The 26,536-nt window shown below is 39.8% G+C and overlaps 1 protein-coding gene across 6 annotated transcripts in view; it reads left to right on the plus strand.

The window, feature by feature from the left end:
- The window catches only part of MGAT4C (MGAT4 family member C), a 150,978-nt gene extending 125,989 nt beyond the window's left edge, over positions 1–24,989 (plus strand). For all 6 annotated transcript variants that reach the window (XM_029597071.1, XM_029597070.1, XM_029597069.1 and 3 more), the window contains 3 exons: positions 7,553–7,695; positions 17,557–17,704; positions 23,285–24,989. In XM_029597071.1, the coding sequence (XP_029452931.1) occupies positions 7,597–7,695; positions 17,557–17,704; positions 23,285–24,441 (1,404 nt within the window). In that variant the 5' untranslated portion in view covers positions 7,553–7,596 and the 3' untranslated portion in view covers positions 24,442–24,989. The remainder of the gene's footprint in view (positions 1–7,552; positions 7,696–17,556; positions 17,705–23,284) is intronic.
- The last annotated feature ends 1,547 nt before the right edge of the window (positions 24,990–26,536 follow it).

Consider the following 26,536-nt stretch of genomic DNA (forward strand, 5'->3'; position numbering starts at 1 on the left):
GTTGGGAAAACCCCTTCCAAGATGGCCAAAAATCCTGTCTTTTCACAGAGAGCAAACCCTCTCTCTCCGCAGGGGCATAAAGACTCTGGATGAGTGTCCTCTAAAATGCAAATAGGTTCTTACTCAGTTAGTAGTTCTCTCTCTCTCTCTCGTTCTGAAGACTGGAGGGTGGCCAATGTAATCCCAATATTTACAAAGGGCTCCAGGGGTGATCCGGGTAACTATAGACCAGTGAGCCTGACTTCAGTCCTGGGAAAAATAGAATAAATTATTCTAAAGATCAAAATCACAGAGCATATAGAAAGACATTGTTTGATGGAACACAATCAGCATGGATTTACCCCAAGGCAAGTCTTGCCTCACAAATCTGCATCATTTTTTTGAAGGGGTTAATAAACATGTGGATAAAGGTGAACCAGTAGATGTAGTGTATTTGGATTTTCAGAAGGCGTTTGACAAAGTCCCTCATGAGAGGCTTCTAAGAAAACTAAAAAGTCAAGGGATAGGAGGTGATGTCCTTTCATGGATTACAAACTCGTTAAAAGACAGGAAACAGAGTAGGATTAAATGGACAATTTCTCACTGGAAAAGTCTTAACAGTGGAGTGCCTCAGGGATCTGTACTTGGACTGGTGCTTTTCAATATATTTATAAATGATCTGAAAAGGAATACGACAAGTGAGGTAATTAAATTTGCAGATGTTACAAAATTATTCAGAGTAATTAAATCACAAGCGGATTGTAATAATTTGCAGGAGGCCCCTGCAAAACTGGAAGATTGGGCACCCAAATGGCAGATGAAATTTAATGTGAACAAGAGAAAGGTGATGCATATAGGGGAAAAATAACCCTTGCTATAGTTACACGATGTTAAGTTCCATTTTAGGAGCTACAACCCAGGAAAAAAGATCTAGGCATCATAGTGGATAATATTTTCAAATCATTGGCTCAGTGTGCTGCAGCAGTCAAAAAAAGCAAACAGAATGTTAGGAATTAAGAAGGGAAGGTTAATGTATCGGATAGAGAGAGATAAGGGTTCACTGGGATAATAAGCCGTAAAACAGGACAAGAACTGCCATGGTTTAGGCCTGGTTAATGATAGAGGGGTAGCTAGAAGGGCTTAAATGGGAATATGTAGGTTTTAAGACTTTTATTTTGTTTTTTGTTTTAAGTTTTAATCTAATGGATTTTATTTATTTTTAGCTTATTACTATATTGGAATCAACTATGTAACTTTTAGTGAGTTTTTAGTAAGTTACCTGTTTTACGAGTTCTTGGTTTTTATGAATTTTGCTACTGCAAGTTCTAATCATTGTTAACCGCCTTGATATTATTTTGAAAGTCGGTATATAAAGCTAAATAAATAAATAAATAAATAAATAAGGTTAACAAAACAAAAAATGTCATATCGCCTCTGTATCACTCCATGTTGAGACTGCACCTTGAATGAATACTGTGTACAATTCTGGTCGCCGCATCTCATGAAAGATATAGTAGCAATGGAGAAGGTACAGAGAAGGGCAACTAAAATGATAAAGGGAATGGAACGATTCCCCATGAGGAAAGGCTGAAGAGGTTAGGGCTGTTCAGTTGGAGAAGAGACGGCTGAGGGGGGATATGATAGAGGTCTTTAAAATAATGAGAGGTCTTGAAAGAGTAGATGTGAATTGGTTATTTACACTTTCTGATAATAAAAGGAGTAGGGGGTACTCCATGAAGTTAGCAAGTAGCACATTTAAGACTAATCGGAGAAAATTATTTTTCACTTTGTGTACAATTAAGCTCTGGAATTTGTTGCCAGAGGATGTGGTCAGTGCAGTTAGTGTAGCTGGGTTTAAAAAAGGTTTGGATAATTTCTTGGGGGAGAAGTCCATTAACTGTTATTAATCAAGTTGACTTAAGAAATGGCCTCTGCTATTACTGGTAGCAGTAGCATGGGATCTTCTTAATGTTTGGGTACTTGCCAGGTTCTTGTGGCCTGGTTTGGCCTCTTTTGGAAACAGGATGCTGGGCTTGATGAACCCTTGGTCTGACCCAGCATGGCAGTTTCTTATGTTCTTTTCTTTCACTTGATGGGAATCCCTATTGGGAGGGATCATGGCTGGAACTGTAGCTTGCAGGTCCACAGATGGGTAGGAAGAGGGGACTTAAACACTTCCTCTCAGATCCTCAAAAATAACTTCTTCTGGTTCCCAAAAAGGGAATAACACAGGAGTTGCCCCTTGCAACAGGTCACTACCACTTCAAGGGGAGGTCTTCCCTATCCCTGGGCATCCCAGACACAGGATTCCCTGTGCCCTGGATCCAGGAAAGGCTCAGGTGTCCAGCAAGGCTCCTACTATTTAAAAGTTCAAAAGCCAAAATATTCCCAGGACAACCACTCTGGGAGAAGAGTACAGCAGTGGTGCCCTCAACAACATCCCAAAAGATCCCAGGCAGGATGGAGCCCAGGCCATCAGGTAGGCCAAAAATACAACTGAGGAAAAATCAACAACCTTCCTCCTGAACTGCAAACTTAGACTGCCCTCAAAGCCCTTGGTAACGCGCTGCTATAAAACCTCTGAGTGGGACGTCCATTCCAGCATGCTCAAGGGGAGGGGCTGCACACGGATGGATCCTCCCCTAATTATTACTATCACTAACTGCATTTGTACTATTTCCCAGGGCTTACTGGTAACTAAAGAATGGCTCTCGAGTTCATATACTATGAGGTCTATTTTCCTCCGCTATGCGGCTTGGCTAGTTAGTTGGATAAACACATTCAGCTAACTAGCAGGGTATATTCAGGGCGTGGCTGCATGACTGAACATACGCTGCTATCCTAAAGATAGCCAGCTATGTCTAACCGGCTAACTTTAGGACAGTCCTATGGGATGATCAGACTTAGCCACAAAACTGATGCCGCTAACTCTGGGCTACCCCGAAAAACCTCCCGCCCCTTACCCCGCTAGAATTTAGATGCATAAGGGCTAAATATAGCCGGTAAGGCATTTAGATGGATTATTATGGTATCTGTCTAAATGGCTTTTGAATATCGCCCTCTATATTGAAGAATCCATGAAAGTTGTGGCTGCTCTGTTCTACACGTCTATCAAGCTGCATGTTATTTACGCTCAGCTGACTTTTTTTTCAGGGAGTGAGTTCCACAAAAGTGGACTTGCTACTGAGAAAACGCGTTCCTTTATTGTAGAAGATGAGCAGGCCTCAGTGAGGGGAGTCTCCAATAGGCATAGCTAACTGGGGCCTGTTGGAGACTCCCTCACTGAAGCTTGCTCATCTTCTACAACAAGGGAACGGGCTTTATAAGGAGCAAGTCCACTTTTGTGGAACTCACTCCCTGAAAAAATCAGACTCATAAGTGCCAAAGCCACTTTAAGACAGCTCTAAAGACCCACATGTTTAAAGAAGTCTTTAGCGTTGAGCATAAATAACTTTAAGTAGCTCTGTGTGTTTTGCCCTGCTTAGATAGAAATTTTTATGAATATCTGAGCAATTTGTCTTTGATTATTGTTCATTTTTGTTCTGTTCTTCCTGCTTTTATGACGGTTTATGCTTTGTAGACCGCTTTGAACTTCGAGAAAAAGCAGGATATAAATCTTTTTAAATAAATAATCTAAATATGGTTGGGAAGGAGGAGAACAGGGTACTCATGTCTTCCTATTTGAAAGCACTTCCTTGTGATTTGGAGTAAATCTGAATATGAGGGACTAGGTTCTCCCTCATATTCAGATTGTGACTCATATCTGAAGATAGCTCTGTGCTCTTGTGATAATAAAAATAGGTAAGGAAGTTGCTTAGACCATTGTAGTTCTTGACCTGTTGAAGGAGGAAAATGCACACAACATTTTGTATAAAAATGTTACCTGCCTCATACTGACTTAAAAACTGAGGCTACATATCAGGAACAGCAGGCACTGAAATGATAGCTGTAGGTGGGCAAGGCTAGGAGACATGGCAGTAAGCCACAGGGTCTCTAGTATTTAAGGAATTGTGAAAGCAGTTAGCAAGTGACTCAGAGTAAGGAAGACACTTCTGAAAGCTCCCTACTGGACTAGCATTGGGTGTGCCACAGATTGAGGGCTGGATATAAGGAGCACTAGCCTGACCCACTTTTGCTGGTCCAACAGTCTTCATGGAGTTCACACTGGGAACCTGTTTGTTCCACCTGGTTTCTGCTCTGCATACCTGGGAACCTCTGGGTTCTGCTCACTCTGAGATTAGCCAGGGGAGGAAGGTCAGACGGGCTGTGCAGACTTTCTCTCTTCCTCCCAATCCCAGGGAACTGTTTTCGTCTTAATTTATTTTCTCTATCAGATAATACAAGTGTTTCCAACCTTTGGTGTCTTTAATTTTCTAGTTCAGCACCTTTTTTTTTCTCATTATCTACCCTTATCTCTATTCCTTTCTTTGTTTTCTGTCTGTTTGATTGTCTGTATGTCTGTCTCTCTATTTTTCTCTCTGGTGTCCTCATTCATCTTTTCTGTTTTATGTTCTCTCTCCTTTCCTTCTTTATCTCTTTCCTTCAGCATTGGATAAGAACATAAGAAAATGCCATGCTGGGTCAGACCAAGGGTCCATCAAGCCCAGCATCCTGTTTCCAACAGAGGCCAAACCAGGCCACAAGAACCTGGCAATTATCCAAACACTAAGAAGATCCCATGTTACTGATGCAATTAATAGCAGTGGCTATTCCCTAAGTAAACTTGATTAATAGCAGTTAATGGACTTCTCCTCCATGAACTTATCCAAACCTTTTTTAAACCCAGCTACACTAACTGCACTGACCACATCCTCTGGCAACAAATTCCAGAGCTTAATTGTGCGTTGAGTGAAAAAGAACTTTCTCTGATTAGTTTTAAATGTGCCACATGCTAACTTCATGGAGTGCTCCCTAGTCTTTCTACTATCCGAAAGAGTAAATAACTGATTCACATCTACCCGTTCTAGACCTCTCATGATTTTAAACACCTCTATCATATCCCCCCTCAGCCGTCTCTTCTCCAAACTGAAAAGTCCTAACTTCTTTAGACTTTCCTCATAGGGGAGCTGTTCCATTCCCCTTATCATTTTGGTCGCCCTTCTCTGTACCTTCTCCATTGCAATTATAACTTTTTTGAGATGCGGCGACCAGAACTGTACACAGTATTCAAGGTGCAGTCTCACCATGGAGCGATACAGAGGCATTATGACATTTTCCGTTTTATTCACCATTCCCTTTCTAATAATTCACAACATTCTGTTTGCTTTTTTGACTGCCACAGCACACTGAACCGACGATTTCAATGTGTTATCCACTATGACACCTAGATCTCTTTCTTGGGTTGTAGCACCTAATATGGAACCTAACATTGTATAATTATAGCATGGGTTATTTTTCCCTATATGCATCACCTTGCACTTATCCATATTAAATTTCATCTGCCATTTGGATCCCCAATTTTCCAATTTCACAAGGTCTTCCTGCAATTTATCACAATCTGCTTGTGATTTAACTACTCTGAACAATTTTGTGTCATCTGCAAATCTGATAACCTCACTCGTTGTATTTCTTTCCAGATCATTTATAAATATATTGAAAAGTAAGGGTCCGAATACAGATCCCTGAGGCACTCCACTGTCCACTCCCTTCCACTGAGAAAATTGTCCATTTAATCCTACTCTGTTTCCTGTCTATTATCCAGTTTGTAATACTTTCTTTTCCATCGTTTTCTCTTCCCTTCTCCTGCTTTTTTTCCTATTCATCCTACCTGCTCTGCTTTCACTGTTTTTCCTCAAGTTTCTCCTGTGCTCACTCCATTCCTTATCCCTTCCTTCTACACCCTGAATTCCTTTCCCCAACCTAGGTTCCTCTTTCTCCTTCTCTGGTTAATCCCTGGTCCTCACACATTTTCTCTTCTTCCTACTCATGCCCCACCTTGTCTCCTGTCTCCCTTTGCACTCATTTTCCCCTAATTCGACTCTCTCTCCTCTTTGCTTTCTCCCTCTCCCATCTTGCTCTCCACTTTCCTTCCCTCCCTCAATTCTTGCTGTCTCCTCTCACTACCCCTCCTCCTCCACATTCTGGTCCCTCCCTTGCTTGTCCTTTCCCCATACTTTTTAATTCTGGCTCTCCCCACATTCTTGCTCCTCCAATACTCCACTCCTCTCTCAACTCCCCCCAAACATTATCTTGCTCTCTCCTCTCACTTTTTGTCATCACCCCAAAACACAGGAAGGTTCTCCTGTTCTCTCCTTTCTCTGCACCCCCCAACCCATACACAGATTTTCTCCTTCCCACCTCCTTGGATCTCTCACTCTTTCACACCGCATGCTCACTTTCTCTTGCCATCTGTCTGTTTAGCCTGATCCATGCAGGGCTAGCAGTGTTTCCCCCTGCCTCTCACTGCTAATTGGTTTATTGTGATAGCTAGAACCAATCAGCAGCCAAAGGGAGAAAATTGGCAGGAGAGCTTCCTCCTGCCTCGGACTTCATCCTATTCCCTCCCCCCATCTCCTCAGCACAGACATAGGAAAAAGACTGCAGCTGAGAGAAGTGGTGATTTCTAGGACCCAGAAATCCTGAGTGTACTCCCACAGATCGGGAGTTGGGTCTTTAAACCTTGAAATTCCAGGTCAGATCCAGAGAATTCCCAGCTATGCTGCTCTGTTTGATTCCTGATTCCTGCCTGGTTCCTGCTCTGTGGTTGCCTCCTTTTTTTCTGCCTAGTAAGCCTTGGTAGGTTGTCTGCACCCAAGGATTCAACATGTGGTGAACTGCGGCTGCTACAAGTCGATCACTATGTGCTCCAGCTTTAGGAACATCTGGCATGTTTGAGCCATTCTCTTGTCCAAGTGTGAGATATCCTAGCCTCACCAGAGCTATTACAGAAACAACATCACATATTTTACCAAAGCTTTTCAATTTAGGAAAAATTCCTGCTTATCTGCAAAAGCTATCCACATAATTTGCACCTGCAAGAGTTCAGTTCAAAACATTTATCAGAAATATTTGTATTACAACATTTTAGCCACAGCTATCATTAGCATTAATGGATATAGAATTACAGGCTATTGTTAAGCATTATTTTGTGTGCATTAGAAGTACAATTTTCAAAGCCATTTACATGGTTAAATAGTGATTCATGCACATGGACTAGTTTTCTAAAAATTACCCTTCTTCAGTCTGACTAGAAGTATATGCATTGTGGAACAACACACATACTTTTATCTACAGTTAGGCGAGGCATACCCAGTGGCATGCTATGGGCGGGACGAGAAAATAATGCACAAAGATTGTATTGTGAAGCCTTCCTTAGAAAAAGAGGTTCAAAAGATCTGTGGGTACTGGGCACCTACAGCAAGTTTCAAAGGAAAAATACATGCATCCTTCTCATTGAACCTTGTTGCAAAGTACTAAGTTCCAATGGTTAGTCTGAAAATTCTCCCATACAGTACTATGTGTTTTTACACTGTATTATGAATTAAGACTAGTTCATAAACTTTTTTAAGCAAGATTATTGATGTATCAGATTGCTTGCTTTTCTTTCTAATAGGCTACACTTTTTTTTACACAGTATTTTGTCTTCACGTGAGGCCCATTTGGAAGTATTTGGATAAAATGAGATGTTTCCGGAAACGTTCAGCAATACCAGTCCTGGGAGTCCTGATCTCCTGCCTGCTATTTATGAACTTGTACATTGAGGATGGGTACATCTTGGTAAGTTTTGTTTTTGGTTTTTTTCATTCGGTTTGAATCCTTTGAAATAGAAAAATAAAATGAAAATGAATAGGCTAAAGAATAGTCTATGCATGCTAAACTATTCTGCCGTCAATCATAGACAAACTAAACAATTTTATTTATTGATTGATTGATTTTTATATACCAGTTTTGATTTATTTTACATGCATGTCGGAGAATTTGCCATTCTCTTGTTTCTCCCTCTTTCCTAAATGGGATGGCAATTTTCAGAACCCAGGCAAATACCAATTTACTCGGGTAAACTGACTATCTGAAAATTGCCCAGGCCAAACCCAACTAATAATTCTTATGGGCTCAACAACATACATAATTTTAGCCAAGTTAAAAAGTGCCAGGTTGGGGAGGGTAATGGCTCATAAGGAATGCATTTTCAAATCTTCTTGCACTATTTTGTATACATCGTTTGGAATAGCCCTCAAAAGATTAGACTCATAAAAGAGTCACTGCTTATCCACAAGTTCTTAAACCCTTCATCAAACTAGTCCTGCTGATTGAGTTTGGGACCTATTGATCATGAAGTAAATATTCAAAAGCCATTTAAATAGAAAAGTGGTCTGTCAAAAAAGCAAGATTTGGTATATTCAGCCCCTTATCCAGCTAAATTTTAGTCAGAGGCATTCCAGGGTTGTTTTGGGGAAGAGTTAGGTTATCTAATTTAGCTACTTTTAAATAACTGGCTAGTTTAGCTGGATAACTTTAGACCTGCTTCAAGCAGACCTTGTGTGGCCAGATAACTCCCAACTTCCACCCTCCCCAATTTTCATATAATGCTCTGTTGGTCATGCACCCTGTACCTCACAAACTCCCCCTAAAAATGCTAAACTATGGCCGTTGGCAGGTTTCTGGCCCTCCCCCAACCCACTCTCCTTTAACAAACATAAATAAATCCTTCTCCTACCCCTGATCCCTTCCACCCACCCGCAATCTCCATAGGCCAACCTTACCCCTGATACCCTCATCCCACCCCCTGATACTAAAAATGAACCCCTGTGAGTAGTTTACGATTCCAGAGCATACGGAGTGCTGTATCACTGGGAATCAGTGAGCTAAGATCGTGTTCCCGGCAGGGATGGATTTTTAGTATCAGGGGTGGGGGGCTGTGGCTGACCTATGGAGACTGTGGGCAGGTGGGCAAGCAGGATTAAAATGTTCGTTACACAGGAATTGGTTGTGCCTTTGACAGCTGCTTCACTGGATATCTTTTAAAGATTTCCAGGTTAAGCAGGAAGTTATCCGGCTACACAAGGCCAGATAACTTTAAACCTAACCAGCCATATTCAAAAGCTGGTGGGTTAGATTTAAAGGTATCCTGCCAACATTAGCCAGATAACTTGCCCACTAAATGGCCTACTGGATATTGATCTCCATACTTCTATTTATGTCCTAGAATATGTGTCAGTGACCATAGAAACATAGAAGTGATGGCAGAAAAAGACCAATGGTCCAGTTAGTCTGCCCAGCAAGCTTAAGGTAGCATCTGCCGTGCCATACAGGTCACCTCCATACTTATCAGTTTCCCAGATCATCAAAGTCAAGGCCCTTGGTTGTTGTCTGAGTCCAATTCCCAGTTACCTCTTGCTGTTGAAGCAGAGAGCAATCTTGGATTTCATCAAACGTATCAGGCTTATTGGTTAAGGGTAGTAACATTCACATGAGCAAGTTATCCCCATGCTTCTTTGTTTTCCCAGACCAAAAAATTCAATGTTCTTGTTGGTTGCTGTCTGAATCTAATTCCCCTTTTCCTCTTTTCCCCCTGCCATTGAAGCAAAGAGCAATAATGGAGTTGATGGGATAAATGAAGGGAGTGTAACCACTATTTCCAATTATTTAAACCTGGGCACAGAATGCTCCATTTTGTATTTTAGTTTGTTTAGTTTTGATTAGGTCATTTTTATAAGGGAGGGATGAATATTTTATGAGGGAAGAATGTTTATTAATACTGTACATATTAAGGCCAGTATTGAGACAGTTTTGGACTTATCCAAACTGGTGAATTTCAAATACAGCCCTGCTCAACAGGTCCAATTTATCTGGGTAAGTTTTTAACCAGATAAATTGATGCATTCTGGAGGTTTTTCATGATGGGCAAACTTGGGGAATGGTCATTTACTATACCATGATAGTTTATCATAGGAGGGGCAAAATATCATGGAAGAGTATTCCTGCGAAATTATTCCCTTCCAATGAAAAAATATTGTGGTGGTTCCCTACAATATTTTTCTCATGGAAAAACTCTGCAAGAGAAAATATTGTTGGGAACCTGTGAAAAATGTGTGATGACTCCCTTCGCAAGGAGCTGCCATTGTCTTAAAGGGCCAACAGCTGCCCAAGATGACCGCCCTCCCATCATGACAAATCCCCCAAGGATCAGTCATTCATCTAAATGGCTTTTGAAAATCGACCTCATTGTGTTTAAATGACTGATTTAATTTTTTGCAGTAAATCAGTTTTTATTTACTTTTCAATTTTTTTTCTATACCACTTTATCAACCCAACAGAGTTGCCCAGAGCAGTGTACAATAAAAATAAAGCAATCTCATATCCATCGCACCCAACCCGCTTCCAAAATAATTTATTTATTTATTTTATTATTTATTTTGCCATTTTAGATACCTTTGTTCCAAATGAAGATCACAATGGTTTATATCATGACATACATAATATGAATTGACAAATACAATCACTTAATGTGTTCATATAACAAACAGTTTAAAGATAGACACATACGATGACTAAAGTTCTCGGGGTACATACGTTGACTAGAGTTAAAGGGTCGAGAAGATTTGCAAGGATGAGCTAGCATTTTTAACTCAAGGTATTGGAGGGATGTGAGGGGGTGGAAAAGAAAAAGTTTTCAGTTTCAGGTTTATTTATTGGGGAGGGCTTGGGAAGTGATGTGATAACGAGGATTGAAAAATTCTGTGGTACTGAGTTCACTAGTCAAGATAGTAATGACTTTACCTATGTTGTGGAAAGCACTGAGATCAGAAAAGTTTAAGCTGGGTTATAGGCATTTTGAAATAACCATGTTTTTATGTCTTGTTTGAATTTCTTCAGGTAGAGAGTTCCATAGACTCAGGCCTGCAATGGAGAACATACGGTCTCTTATTTTTGATAGATGCAAATTCTGTAATGATGGGACAGTCAGTAATCCTTTGTTTTGAGATCTTAATGGTCTCTGAGGCTTATATGGTTGTAACACTACCCAACCAGACTAGAGTTGTTAGAGTGGAAGGCGGAATGTATTCATGTTAGGACATTGTAATGGATTTGGGAATCTAAAATTTAAAAAGAAAACAAAAATAAAACAATTGACACTTTATTTTGCTATTCATTGTTGGATGCTATATAACTTATAACTGCTTTTTTAAAATATATTTTTAGATTACACATCAGTCAGGGAAATTTTTTCATATGTTGAGTCGTTAAATCTTCTAAATCAATAAATATAAATAAATATTTTGACTGGAAAAAGTACCCACAGAAAGAAAACAGGCACAGATCTCTGCAGGTACTATTTTGATTGGGTGACTAAAGAATTGGATCAAGGAAGAGCGCTCGATGTGATCTACTTGGATTTCAGCAAACATTTTGATACAGTCCCACATAGGAGGCTTATTAATGAAATGAGAAGCTTGGAATTGAGTGCCAAGGTGGTGGCATGGATTACAAACTGGTTGGTGGATAGAAGACAGCCTACTCTGAAGTGAGAACAGTGTTAAGCAGAGTGCCACAAGGATTGGTGTGGGACCGGTTCTGCTCAATATCTTTGTGAGTGACATTATGGAAGGAATAGAAGGTAAAGTTTGTCTATTTGCGGATGATTCTAAGACCTGCAACAGAGTGGACATGCCGGAAGGAAGCTTGAACAATAGTTGAAGATATGGCAGCTAGGATTCAATGCCAGAAATGGAGAGTACTATATCTGGGGTGTGGTAATCCAAAAGAGCTATTTGTGATGGGGGGAAAGGTTGTTGTGCACGAACCAAGAGAGGTACCTTGGGGTGATAGTGTGCAGCGATCTGAAGATGGCAAAGCCATGTGACAAAGCAATAACTAAAGCCAGAAGATGGCTGGGCTACATAAGAGGAATAACCAGTAAGAAAAAGGAGGTGATAATCCCCTTTTACAGATCCTTAGTGTGGCCTCACCTGGAGTACTGTGTTCAGTTCTGGAGATTGTATCTCAAAAGAATAGAGACAGGATGGACGTGGTCAAGAGAAAGGTGACCAAAATGGTGGTGGGTCTCCATCAAATGATTTATGAGGAGAGGTTTAAGGACCTTAATATGTATACCCTGGAGGAGAGGAGGTACAGGGGAGATACGATACAAACCTTCAGATACCTGAAAGGTTTTAATGATGCACAATTGACAAACCTTTTCTGTTGGAAAGAAATCAGTAGAACTAGGAGTAACGAAATTAAACTCCAGGGAGTACGACTCAGAACCAACGTCAGGAAATATTTCTTCACAGAGAAGGGTGGTAGATGCCTGGAATGCCTTTCCAGAGGAGGTGGTGAAGATAAAAGCTGTGAAAGAATTCAAAGCATGGGATAAACATTGTGGATCCTCAAAGGCTACAGGATGGAAATGAATTAAAAAATGCATGGGGGTAACTTGCTGGTATGGCCGTTACTAGTTACTACCCTTAACCAATAAGCCTTTATACTGTTGATGCAACTCTATCATTGGTCTCTGTTTCAACGGCAGGGGGGAAAGGGGAAAAGAGGAATTGGATTCAGACAGCAACCAACAAGGACTTTGACTTTTACAGTCTGGGGAAACAAATAAGCATGGGGGTAACTTGCTGATGCGACTGTTACTACCTTTAACCAATAAAGCCTGATACTTTGGATGCAACTCCAACATTGCTTCAACAGCAAGAGATAACAGGGAATTGGACTCAGACAGCAATTAACAAGGGCCCTGACTTTTATGGTCTAGGAAACTGATAAGTATGGGGGTGACCATACTTTAAATACTACCTTAAGTTTGCAGGCAAGACTGGATGGACCATTTGGTCCCTTTCTGCCATCATTTTTAATGTTTCTTCTTGGGGCAATTTTCTAAAAGAAAGTATGCTCATACCTTTCCTTCATGAATTGGTGCAAAGCCCACAGGTACAGGTAGCCACAGACTTTGCATCTATATGGGCAGTTCTCAAAATTGCTTCCCATCAGATACATACATAGTGTGCTGCTTAGGGATGTGCATTCATTAGAAACACATGGGTAAAATGCAACAAATAAATACATTTTTATTTCATTCATGGATCCCCAAATCAAATCGAGGGTGCCCACAAATGAAACAAATTTATCTCATTCGTTTCCCATTCAAGTCTATGGCTGTGCTGAGTAAACAGCAGGTGAACATAAGAACATGCCACACTGGGTCAGACCAAGGGTCCATCAAGCCCAGCATTCTGTTTCCCCAAAAACTAAGTCTATTCCATGTTACTGTTGCTAGCAATAGCAGTGACTATTTTCTAAGTCAACTTAATTAATAGCAGGTAATGGACTTCTCCTCCAAGAACTTATCCAATCCTTTTTTAAACACAGCTATACTAACTGCACTCACCACATCCTCTGGCAACAAATTCCAGAGTTTAATTGTGCGTTGAGTGAAAAAGAACTTTCTCCGATTAGTTTTAAATGTGCCCCATGCTAACTTCATGGAGTGCCCCGTAGTCTTTCTATTATCCGAAAGAGTAAATAACCGATTCACATCTACCCGTTCTAGACCCTGCAGGCAGGGTTTAACTGGTAACTATAGCTACCACTCTGCCTAACTGCCATGCCCCAGATGAATCACTTTGGGGGTCTTGCTGCCACTCTGCCTAGCTGTCATGCCTCTGATATATCACCTTGGAGGTCTTTCTTACATTCTATCTGTCATATTCTAGAATGTACCACCTTAGTGGTCTTATTTATTTATTTATTTATTTATTTATTTATTTATAGATTTTTCTATACCGGGGTACATAAATAACATCACCTCGGTTTACATTAAAACAGTAATTCAGCATTGCGCTTTACAATATAACAAGGTAACTAAACGAAAACAATACAGTATATAACTTTGTATTAATAGAATATAAGCAATATATGAGAGATTGCGGCAGTTAGGAAGAGTAGTCTTGTTTCACCATGCAGCCCTCAGCCATCTCACTGCCTAAACACTGGGCCTTTCCCAGCATCCCCTTTAGAGCATTCCAAGGACTAACCCAAATACTTGAGGGCATGTTCCAGACTAACAGCTGATCCGAAGCTGCCCATTTTAAACCATTCTGTGGTCTTATCAACTGGGTACCATCTCTTGAGAAATCTGATATTGAAGCAGACAATATACATATATAGACTATAGCAAAACCCTTAGTCAGAAGGAAGAAGTGCAGGCACAACAGAAAACTTGCACAGGAGAGACCTTTTTCATGTTCTATCAAACTGAAGGACCCATGAAAGCTATGATTATTACTCAGTTATGTAACTTGTTTTGATTAATATATTAACCAATTTCATAAATATCTTCTATGTTAGCAACCTTTTTGAACCATTTTGAAACAATGTTAAATACTGTAACTTTGTAAACCGTTGTGAAGGCGAAACCAAACAATGGTGTATAAAACTAGATAAATGTTCTGAATGTGGGAAAGGTTTCAATGGGAAGATAAAATTAATGCAAAACCTGAAAATTAACAAAGGAATGAGACTATGGTCAGCTACAGAAAATGGAAAACTTTTTTGTCAATAAAGCAAATCTCAGAAATTATCAGGAAAGCCACACTGATGAGAGACCATTGTCATGTTCTGATTGTGACAAAAGTTTTAATATGAAAGCAAATTTCATATTCAAATTCCACCCAAAAGCAAGATATATTTCAAGTAGGTAATGTAATAAAATATTGTCACAAAAATGATACTGATGACATATCATCATCTTATATGAAATCTGACAAGTGAAATCTGGCAAGTGCTCCAACAGGAAGACAAACATCTCCAACATTGCTCTAAGCTTCAAAGGCAAGAGGAAATGTGGAAAAAAGGATTTGCATTCACAAAAAAGTGGAGAGTAGCTTGCTTGTTACGGCGGTTACTACCCCAAGCCAAATAAGCCTACTTAACTTTCAATGCATATCCAGCATAGCTCTCTGCTTCAACAGCAGGGGAGAAAGACCGATACTTCACGAATATCCAGCATAGCTCTCTGCTTCAACAGCAGGGGAGAAACTCTGATACTTTACGCATATCCAGCATAACTCTCTGCTTCAACGGCAGGGGGAATGAAGAACAACCAACAAGGACTGAATTACAGTCTGGGTAAACAAATAAGCATGGGTGTAGCTTGCTTATTGCGGCGGTTACTACCCCTAACTAATTAAGCTAGATATTTCACTTAGATGCAGCTCCATCACTGCTCTCTACATTAATGGTGGGTGTGGAAGGGAAATAGAATCAAAAGGTTACTAAGAGCCAAGAGTAACAGATAAGTATAAGTATGAGAAAAAAAAAACGTGTGAAACTTGCTGGGCAGACTGGATGGGCCGTTTGGTCTTCTTCTGCCGTCATTTCTATGTTTCCCTTGCTTCTTTGTCTTGCTGCTATACCTCTTATGTTACACCTTAGGGGTGTTTTTTAGATTCATATTGCTGCCGTATCTAGTCTTTGCACCTTGAGGGTCTTCCTATCACTCTTTCTTGCAGCCAATCCACTGATAAATCACCTATGGGGTCTTTCTACCACCCAGCCTTGCTGACATTCTCCAGATTCTACTGCTTGGGATGCTCTTTCTACTATGGATGATTGCTTTGTACCTCTCATGATGTCTTGTAGTAGATCTTCCATGCAACTTAGCTGGATAGGTTTTGACTTATCCATGTAAGAGGCAGTGGCTGAATATTTGTCTAGGATCAGATAACTACTATCCGGCTAAGTAGTTAACCAGTTAAGTGATAGAAGAATAGAGATGTAATGGGAAGGAGTTGAGTTAGCTGGATAAGTTATATGGATAACTCTGTATGGGCTATAAAACTGTCCTGAAGTTAGCGAGATATACTTATCTAACTAACTTTTAGATGTATAGGTATATTCAGTGGTGCAGCTGCTGCGCCATTGGCTAAGTTAGCCAGATAGGTTTATCCAGCTTAACCAGCTCAACCACAAAGCTGCTGAATATGAATCTTATGGTATTATTCATGCCACTCTCAGTCCTGCTTTGTCCTTCTATCACTGCCTGAGTTTTTTTCTTCTTGCCACTTTATCCCTCTTGTGCTCTCTCTGAGGATTCATTCCACTGTTATCTGTGCCCTCTTTTGAAGCCTTGGGGGTGTTTGTGATACTCTTAATACTGCTTTTCTCTTCTGATGGTGCCTTGGTGACCTCCTGCCACTGCTGGCACCCTTTTGCCCCTTTACAGTGCCTTAGGCTATTCATGCCACTTTTGGTCACACTTTGCCTCAGTCTTGGTGCCTTGGCGTACTCTTCCCCCTTAAGATTTAGTCTAAAGAAACTTATGGGTAGAATTGACTAAAAAATCCCAGTTTTGAAGCCCAAGATAGGCTGTATTGCTTCCCCCATTGACTTTAATGAGAAATTAAATTAAATGAAACAAATGTTTTTCTTTTGAAACAAATGGAGGAGACCTATGAAATGAATAAACAAACCAAACTGAAAATGTTGCCTCTGCACATCCTGATATATATAAAATTGTGAGCTGTGTGACAGGGTGCAAAACTTAAATGATTGTTTTAAATACTTTGGCTCCTTTACAGAAGCAACTGGGATGATTCCACCATGTGCCCCTCCTCACTCCAAAACTCCCACCCCAAATAAGCACATGCACAAACTTTTTTGGAAACTTATAGACCTCAGCAGTAGTAATGTACAACATACAATTAACTACTTGTGTTAAGCCAAGTCAAAATGCCCACTAGATGGTCAGGTTACCCAGCCATATTACTAGCTGAGTAGCCCTCCCATAAGCCATTCAGCCAGTCCTCAGTCAATCAGGGGCTAGGAGTGTAATCTGAATCCCAGCCATATTGCTAGCTGGGATGTCCATCTCTTGCTGGGTTACTCAGTCCCTTCCATGAGGTACCAATTTTCCCATCATGTCCTTGCCCTGCCAGTTAGGTGTTTCTGGGAATTCCATATGGTACAATAGCATTTCAGTTTCAGCAAATTAACAGTTCATCTCAGAAGATCCAGCGAAGCAATGCAAATTACCACCGTGACAACCAGCACTTCGACTTAACTATTGCGTAATTTAAGCCCAGAAGAGATGGGAGAGAGTGTGCTTTGGTTCTCAAGGCGTGTAAAGCAGAGAGATCAACCAAAAGCTGCCTCCTTTTCTCTCACTGCACCCATTCTCCCTCCCACCCTTAAGGGATCCCGGGGTGACCGACCAAAGGGTACACACTGCACAATCTAGTAAACTACAAATTAAAACAAAGTGGCTCCTCTGGAAAGTTTTCATTTCCCTCCCTCTAACCTCCTTCCTCCCCTTTCCACATACCCCCAAGCACTCCACGAGCACATGCATGACTAGGATTTTGTCCAGCCACCTTCTCATGTCTTGCAAAATTCTTGTATATCGTCCAAAAAAAAAAAAGTGTGCAGGGCTAAATCCCAGTCATATGGGGTAGATATCCCTCAAGTGGACACAAATATATTTGGTGATAGAGGAAAAATGTCACGGACCCAGATATTCAGCTCATAAACTTTGCCCTTGTTCTTCAGTTAGTTTATAAATCACTTTTTCCATTCATTTCCATTCATAAAACACACTTTCCCCTTCTATTTTTTCTCATTACTGCTATGTAGGAAGGAGACAAACAACTCATCAGAGATGCGTCCACACATGCACTGAATTCAGAACACTATGTTCACACATTTAGAGATTTATCTAACTTCTCTGTATCCATAAATGTAACCTACCGATACCTAGCTGGAATGCCTTTGCCAAGAAAAAGTAAGTAACCTGTTCATTTTATGTATGAGTTAGGCTGGGATATTATATGGTGAAAATATGGCTATAATAATGTTAAAAGAATATTATGTATATATTCCTAAGAAGAGAGCTGGTTATATAGTAAAGGGGTTATAGCACAAAGCTACAAATATGGAGAGCTCCATTTAAATCGATATTCCATGTGACAGTAATCACATTATTTGTTACTTTCCCAGTTGCTCAGACTTACAGGCCAATGTGCTATACTACGAAAGGCTTTGCAAACATGAAAATGTATGGAAAAGTGGCAAATAGCATGTGTAATCATATTGCACATCTTTCCCATGTGCTTCTTATTGTTTTTCCATGTATAATTTTGCATTTGTAAAGTCAATCAAAAATCAATGTAAAATCTCCAATAGGCTAAAGAATAAGGCAAATTAATTCATTAGTGATTTTATCATGGCAAAATAAGTACTCAAATTGGTGCACAAATGGTACTTTTTTGCAAATCTCAGAGAGGTGTTGTAAAGGTTTTTTTGTGATAAAGTGCAATTTTGTGCAGACTTTACAGCAAAAGAAATTCACATAACGTCATTTGCTTATTATGTGAATGGCTAGTATTGTGAAAAAAAACCCCCACCTTTTTATGGCACTGGGCCATTCCTATGAAACTGATCACCGTATAATATATTGGCCTCAGACTAAAACTTCTTTGGGAGGAAGGCATTATAAGTTATATAAATTCATATTTTAGACCGCATTTCTATAATGAGGCTACAAAGCAGTGAACAATAATTTTAAATAGTCACCAATGCAATTGTTTTGTAGCACACTCTGTGCACTTGTGCTGTACAAATACAATGATAAATAATGAGACATAATGTGAATGCATTTCCCTGGACATAATATAGTATAGATGTCCATATTCAGCTTGAGGGTACTGGATAAAATTAACCAGACACATTTTGTCTGATTACCTTTATCCAGATATTCAACCCAAGTCTGTGTTGGCTGAATATCTGGTATAAATTTATCAGGACAAAGTTGATGGCTATTTACCAAGACAGTGTTACTCTGGAAATTTTTGTCCAGACAATGATGAATATCAATGCTACTTGGACAAAGTTAAGCAGCGCCCCAAGAATGCCCCCCACTGCTGCTGCTTTCTGTACAGGTAAATTTACTCTGGGTAATGATTTATTTTCCAGGCCAAATTCAGCCAGTGAGCAAACGAAAATGTAAAATATCATCATTTGTCTTCCTAACTTGGAAGGTTAGCCAGACAAACCCTTTGAATCTGGACCTTCTAGTGCCCAAAGACAAGTTACTGAAATGGAATATGATATTTTCAATAACTCTTCACAAATAGACAATAAAAATAATGTACATGTGGCTCTATAAAAATATATAAATGTGACATTTATGCTTTGGACAAAAATGACCATTTATACAAGATATCTTAATCTGATAACTGATTTTGATCTTAAGAAATTTACCATTGTGTTTGATTTTATGATGGATTTTCCCCAGTACAGATTGAAATGCTGATATTCAGTACCAGGCTGAATGACACTGGAATAGCCAATAGTGGGTTATCTGGCAAAAAAGCTATCTGACCAGATAAATAAATGCCAATTTTAAGCATTATCCAGCTATCATGACCAGATAACTTTAGGTCTGCTGAAGAGCAGCTCTGATATTAGCCAGATAAACTTATCTGGCTAACATTAGGATAGCTGGGGATATTCTGTGGGACAGGCACACTGCTAAATATCCTGACAAAATTAGCTGATAGGGAAGTGCATTACTTTTAAATGAATGCGTAAAACATGATGAATGAGGTATTTTTGTTTCATTATGAATGAAACAAAGTGAAAATGGTCTCTGATGAAAATATCCAAAAATGTTTGGGTATTTTTAGGAAATTAAAAAAAAAAAAAGCCATTGCCGAGTCCCATCACCGAGACCTGGGACCAGGCCATCCACCTTCTTCTTTCTTCTGCTGTTACCTGAAAATGACACCATCTGCCCAAAGGATGAGCCACGTTGACACCACTGTGGCACCATCCTCCATAGTGAACAGCACCATTTTGATGTACGGCCATACGCCAAGAGGAAGGTGCCGCAGTGGTCTTCAGTGCTATGTGTCTTTCAGGCAAACAGCATCATTTTTAGTCAAAGGAAGGAGGATGAAAATGGTGGAAAGCCTAGTCCTGGGCCTCTGGGTTCGGGCGTCAGCAATGGGGTCCATCCACAGCAACAGACTTCGGCAATGGGCCTAGGCCATGGGTCCATATCAGGTTGTTCTCCTTCATTAATTTTCACTGAATTTCAATTGCAAATTAAAATATATATAAATCCCAAAAAAGCAACATATGTACCTAACTCGTGCTTATTGTATTACACAAAATTACCCCCAAAAATTGGAGAATGGAAAAAAGCACTTTAGTATGTCTCTTAGTAAACACCATACATCAAAACATTTTTTATTATATATTAAAACAATTTTTATTTCAAATATAAATTTTATAAAAACATTTTTATTCCCAGTATCACCTTCTGAATATAATCCAGTTATTCTTTTAAGTAAAACACTTAAACATACATTAAATCATGTGCAAAACTGCATATAATCACTATTCACAGCCCTTACCTCTATACTATTACTAAACTCAAGCTAACCCTCAATGATAGTATGTCTCCTTTTAAACCATACAAGGATATAATATAATCAGGAACACCACAGATGAGAGTTGAACTAGGTGTTACATCTTAAATATTCACATGTTAATTTATAGAGTATAAAATGGGGGGTACAATGTTTCAAAAAAAAAATTTCAATGAATGTTGAATGTTAACAATGTTATCGTGGATATGATGAATGAGGAATTCTACTCAGCTAATATTTATCAACAGTGACCAATATTGTATGGTTTAAAAGGAGACCTACTAGCATTGATGGTTAGCTCGAATAGTATAGAGGTAAGGGCTATGAATAGTGATATATGCAGTTTTGCACATGATTTAATGTATGCTTAAGTGTTGTTTTACTTAAAAGAATAGCTGGATTATATTCAGAAGGTGATATTGTAAATGAAAATGTTTTTATAAAATTTATATTTGAAATAAAAATTGTTTTAATTTATTTATTTGCAGTTTTTATATACCGACATTTGTTTAGTAACTTCACATCGGTTTACAATCAACAGAAACATTGCAGCCGTGCTAAATAAACAGGAGGTTAGCAACAGCGCATTACAAGTAATGGACGAACTGAGGAGGGGTATAGGGGAACAAGGGAGAATAAATAAAATATGACTAACAAAGTAGCATACATATGATTGAAGAATTACAGAACTTAGATAAAATTTATATAAAATATAAATAAAAGTAATTGGTATATAGATACTAGAAAACTGTTAGGTAAGGCTAAATAATTGGCATAGTGATTATTGTGAAACTGTTAGGTAAGGCTAAAAATACTGGGGAAGATATTACATGTAGTTGCATGGAAGCAAAAATTGCAGGGTGGGGCATATGAACGTGAAAGAAATTGCAGGGTAGGGCATATGAACGTGAAAGGGTATATATTAATATATAATCAAAAATGTTTTGATGTATGGTATTTACTAAGAGACATACTAAAGTGCTTTTTTCCTTTCTCCACTTTTTGGGGGTAATTTTGTATATATAAGAATTTTTCTGAATTAAAAATTTCAAGGTCTATGATTATAACAGGCATTTAAATGAACAACTGTGGTTGTTTAATGAAGTCAAAGTGACAACAGCCCTGTTTATGAGTGTCCTTTATACATTTTTCTTAAAGTTGTATTGAAAGTAAATAAGGATTATATGAGGATATGTACAAGTTTGATTTTATATATATGATTTCTCAAGTTAGTTATGGACTGATGCATTTATGTGTTTGCTTTTTTGAATGGCCATGAATGTACCTCAGGCAGCAGGAGAAGGCATACTCTGCATGAAATGTTAATCTACTTCTCGCCTTCCTCCAGTCACCCAGTGCAAAATGCCACCACTGAAAATGCAGCATAAACTCATGTCTCTGCCAACAGTGGTGCAGCTGAGTTTCCCCCAGTCACCCCTCTCCTCCCACACTCTGCCTGATGAAGAACAATGATGTTGGTGTAAGGGGCAGGCCTCTAGGTTGGGCTGTATGGGGCCAGAACAGTGACAGGTCACATCAGTGGGAAGTACACAGGTTTGAAACCATGGGGATTTTGGTGTAGGCCGCGCAGGGACAGGGCCAGCTTTGGGTGGGGGACTCAGGCTGTGCTGGTGGTTTTCAATGCCAGTAGTAGTAGTAGTGGGCTACGGTGGGGGAGATAGGTTGTATGCAGCAGCAGCAGGGGCCTTATATCTAAGAGCAGTGATGGATGGGAGAGTGAGCTATGCAGGAGGGATGAGAGAGGGAGCAGTGGAGGCTGAGGTTAATAGAGTGAAAAATGAGGACAAAGGCTAGAAGGTGAGTACTGGGGCTGTGAGAGAGTAAGATATTTGAGACAGAGAGGAATGGGACTGGGAGCGGAGAGAAGGAATGATTGGGGTTGTATGAGAGAGGGAGAAATGGGGGCTGGGGTGAAAGAAAAAGGGGAAGAGTGTGAAAGTGTGAGCAACTAGGGGTGTAGGAGAGAGGGAGATGTGGGCACTGGGGGTGAGAACCTGTTAGGTGCAGCTTGGGGGTGGGGGGTGGGGACCATGGCAGTGCCACATGCACCGCAAATTGGCAATAGTAGCAGGCAGCTGAGGAGGTTCACATATTAGTCTCCCTATTTCATGCATTTACTCTCACGCATACATACACACACTAATTATATGCACTGCAGGTGGGCATTAGGAGCAGGCAGCTGAGTGGATCCACTCATGCAATCTCCCTCTTTCGCTCTTGGTCATTCTCATACACACACATGCAAACAGCATTCTAATTTATTTATCTATATAGCATTTGAATATTCACTCTTAATCTTGAAACATTCTATCTTGCCTTCCACATAAACCCCCACACATATTCTCTCTTACACACACACACACACACACACACACACACACACGCACAATGAATCTCCCTCTATACCTACCCACACATATGCACAAATCTTACAAATTCACAAACCCGTGAGAAGAATGGGCATTTCTATTAGACAGAGAAAGAGGGAAGTGAAATAGAGGATTGTTAGGGGGAGGTAATGGACTGAATATGTCTTATATCATGAAATATCTGAGCAGTCAAATCCTCTCATTTGTGCTAGTACACACAGGTATGCTCGCAAATCTTTGATAAATCAAGTCTATTTTAATATATTTTCTGTAGTCCTCAATCAACTATTCTATGTATTTGCCAATCATACCGTTGTACTTTACAAAATAAATTCTGTAATTTCTAATGAAATATATTCGATTCTGTACCGAGAACATTTTTACGATTACAGAGAAGCTAGTTTTAGGTTGCAAGGATTACATTTCTTAGCCTTTTCTTTTCAAAATAGTTTGATTGCATAGCCAGACTACAACCTGTATTTTCTTGTGGTTTCCAAGACACTTAGTCATCATTATTGTATTTTATTTTACTTTACCTAGAGTATCTTACGATTGGACTGTCTTCAGTAAAGCGGAAAAAAGGAAACTATTTGCTGGAAACAATTAAGTCTATATTTGAGCAATCGAGTTATGAAGAGCTAAAGGAGATTTCTGTGGTGGTACACTTAGCAGATTTCGACCTATCCTGGTGTGAAAGCATAGTTCTGGATATTTCACGGAAATTTGCCCATCACATCATTTCTGGCAGACTGATTGTTATTCATGCCCCTGAGGAATACTATCCAGTTCTGGATGGCCTGAAGAGAAATTATAATGATCCAGAAGACCGTGTGAAATTCCGTTCAAAACAAAATATTGATTATGCTTTCCTGTTAAACTTTTGTGCCAATCTTTCAGATTATTATGTGATGCTGGAAGATGATGTGCGATGCTCCAAAAACTTCCTGACCACCATTAAAAAAGTTATTAATTCACGAGAAGGGTCCTACTGGGTGACTTTGGAGTTTTCTAAACTGGGATATATTGGAAAACTCTACCACTCTCGAGATCTCCCACGACTAGCACATTTTTTGTTAATGTTTTACCAGGAAATGCCTTGTGATTGGTTACTGATTCATTTCCAAGGTTTGTTAGCACAAAAAGATGTCATACGCTTTAAGCCCTCTCTTTTTCAGCATATGGGATATTATTCCTCTTACAAAGGAGCAGAGAATAAATTAAAGGATGATGATTTTGAAGAAGACTCCTTTGATATCCCTGACAACCCACCTGCAAGCTTGCATACCAATATGAACGTATTTGAAAACTATGCGGCAAGTAAAGCTTATAGCAGTATAGATGAATATTTTTGGAGCAAAGCTCCTTCTTCTGGGGAGTTTTATGAGATTGTATTTGAAAAGCCTGTTAAAATTAGCAAAATTAAAGTGAGTACTGGGACAGAAGATAGGCAAAATGATATCATGCATCATGGAATCTTGGAAGTGGGGGAAAGGGTCATAGGCACCAAAACAAGAAGACATTGTTCTACTTACCTCAGACTGGGTGAATTCAGACAAGGGAACTTTGAAATTTCAGATGTGCATCTCAAAGTTTTGTTTGATATTGACTGCATGAGAATACTTGTGACCAAAAGTCAAAAGGAATGGCTTATCATTAGAAGCATTAGCATTTGGACTTCTCCGTCGCCAAACCAGTAGCAGACACCAATTGGAATAGGTCTACTTTCTTAACTAGGGACATTATAAAACTATTGCCTATTGTGCTCCTTTTGGGGTGACACTCAAGGGATTCTTATTTCACTTCTGTTGAGGGATGACATACAGAGCTGTACTTCAACTCCACTCAGTACCGGAACTGGAAAACTTAAGAAAACAAAGCAATTTATTTTTTACTAGTTCTGCTAGGCAATATACAAATATTTCTTTGTTTCTTGGAATGTTATCATCTTTCTTTTAATATCCAGTATTCTTTCTTTCAAATATTTTATATTTTTATCATTATTGTTGTTGCTCTTTTTCCACTTTGTCTGAAAGACGTGTTAAAACTAATTGTTCCAATACAATGTTATATTAATAGATACTTTAAATCCAAATGTGCATCAGATCAATATGTCCAACATTGAACTGTGATTCAACCCTTCTGCAAGGCAGTCATTTAACAGGAAAGTATTTTGAATTATGTTTAATTTCAACATCAGATATTTTTGTAAACATTTAATTAAATACTCTCACATTTGAACACCTGATTCTATTAAGAATCTGTCATCCTATGTATTAACAGTAATATACTGCTAGTGATCTTCTTTAGCACAAAACAGTAATATATTTTCTTTGTTTCGATAAATATATGATAAAGTTAAGGAACCTGACCCTCCTATGCCGTGTTTTGCTGAGACCTATATGCTGTCGGGCTTCCTCGTTTGGGTCCAGTAACATTCCGCACGCAGTTCAGGCTTCTGCTGCCAATTCTCCGCTGTAGTAAGTGTTCATCTTAGTCCCCAGAGTGGTGGTTTTCGGGTGGGGAGAGCCTGGCCTCTGCCGGTCTTTCTGGGCCTTTCAGCGCTGCCTTGACTTCCAAGGAGGGGTCACTCTCAGTATGGTTGGTTCCCCATCCAGTGAGCCCCAGGACACAACTAGGGAGCAAGCTTGCTTTCTGAAAAGGCAAGCTTGGTGTACAGAGGAAAAAAAAAAACCCTTAATACAGGAACAGTCTCAATCTCTAAAAAGGAAGGCAAAAAAAAAATAAATTAAACCAAGCAAAGCTCCCTCTTATTACTGTACATTCAACACAAGAGCTCCAGCCGGTTGAGGCGCAGACTCTCTCCTTCACCCAACTGTTGGTGCCAAACCTGCAGTTCCGTCCCTTGCCTGCAGGTGAAAGAAACATCCCAGCAACAAACATTCAGAAAAAAAAGAACAAAATAATACTGCTAGCCTTGCCCCAGATTCAGGGGCCCTCTGCAAACTCAGCTCAAAACAATCCTCATATATCCCCTTAGGAGGGTTTCAAATGCAGCCCCTTCGGTTGGCGTCCAAGTGCAGGAGCTCCGCCGAGTCTGGCCTCTCCACTTCCATCTCCTTCTCTTCTGCAATCTCAGGCTGTGTTTTTAAATTTCCCACTGAGAGAGCGCGGCCTTTCTGGCTCTGCTCTGACATTGCTCCTGCCTCCCGCTCAGGTGGGTTCAATAGGCCCTGCCAGCTCTTGTTTTCCCTATACTTAGAAAATCTCTCCCCCCCCCCAAGTTTCTCTGGGCTTTTCCTGGCTCTGGTACTCTGGGAACTGTAGTCTCTTCCCTATCCTAGGAGCTCTGAGCCTGCACCGGGCTGTATTATCTATCTGTTTGTTTATTTATTTTTATATTGCGCTTTTGTGGTACTTCAAAGCGGATGATATTTAGGTACTGTAGGTATTTCCCTTTCCCCAGAGGGCTCAGTCTTTAAGGTGAATTTCAAAAGCCCAGTATCGGCATCAACCAGGGGATGCGTGAATATGTCAGGGTGGCGCGCGCTGAGCAGATTTTAAAAACCGCCCGGATATGCACGTATCTCCCAGTATGTGCACAAATGAAGTTTTCAAAAAGGGGCAGGGTGTGGGCTTGGTCTGGGCAGGGCATGGGTCTTCTGGGATTTTAACCTGAAATTTGCAAGTAAATACTTACATGCACTGGCCTGCTCCGAGGTTCCCTGCCTCGCATCTTTTTTTTCTGCTTTGGATAATGTGTATGTGATAAAACAAACAAACAAAAAAAACTAAGCAAATCAGTGGGGTTTTAAAAGTTGGGACTAACAGGGA

Source organism: Rhinatrema bivittatum, chromosome 4 (genome assembly GCF_901001135.1).
Source record: "Rhinatrema bivittatum chromosome 4, aRhiBiv1.1, whole genome shotgun sequence".
Lineage (NCBI taxonomy): Eukaryota > Metazoa > Chordata > Amphibia > Gymnophiona > Rhinatrematidae > Rhinatrema > Rhinatrema bivittatum.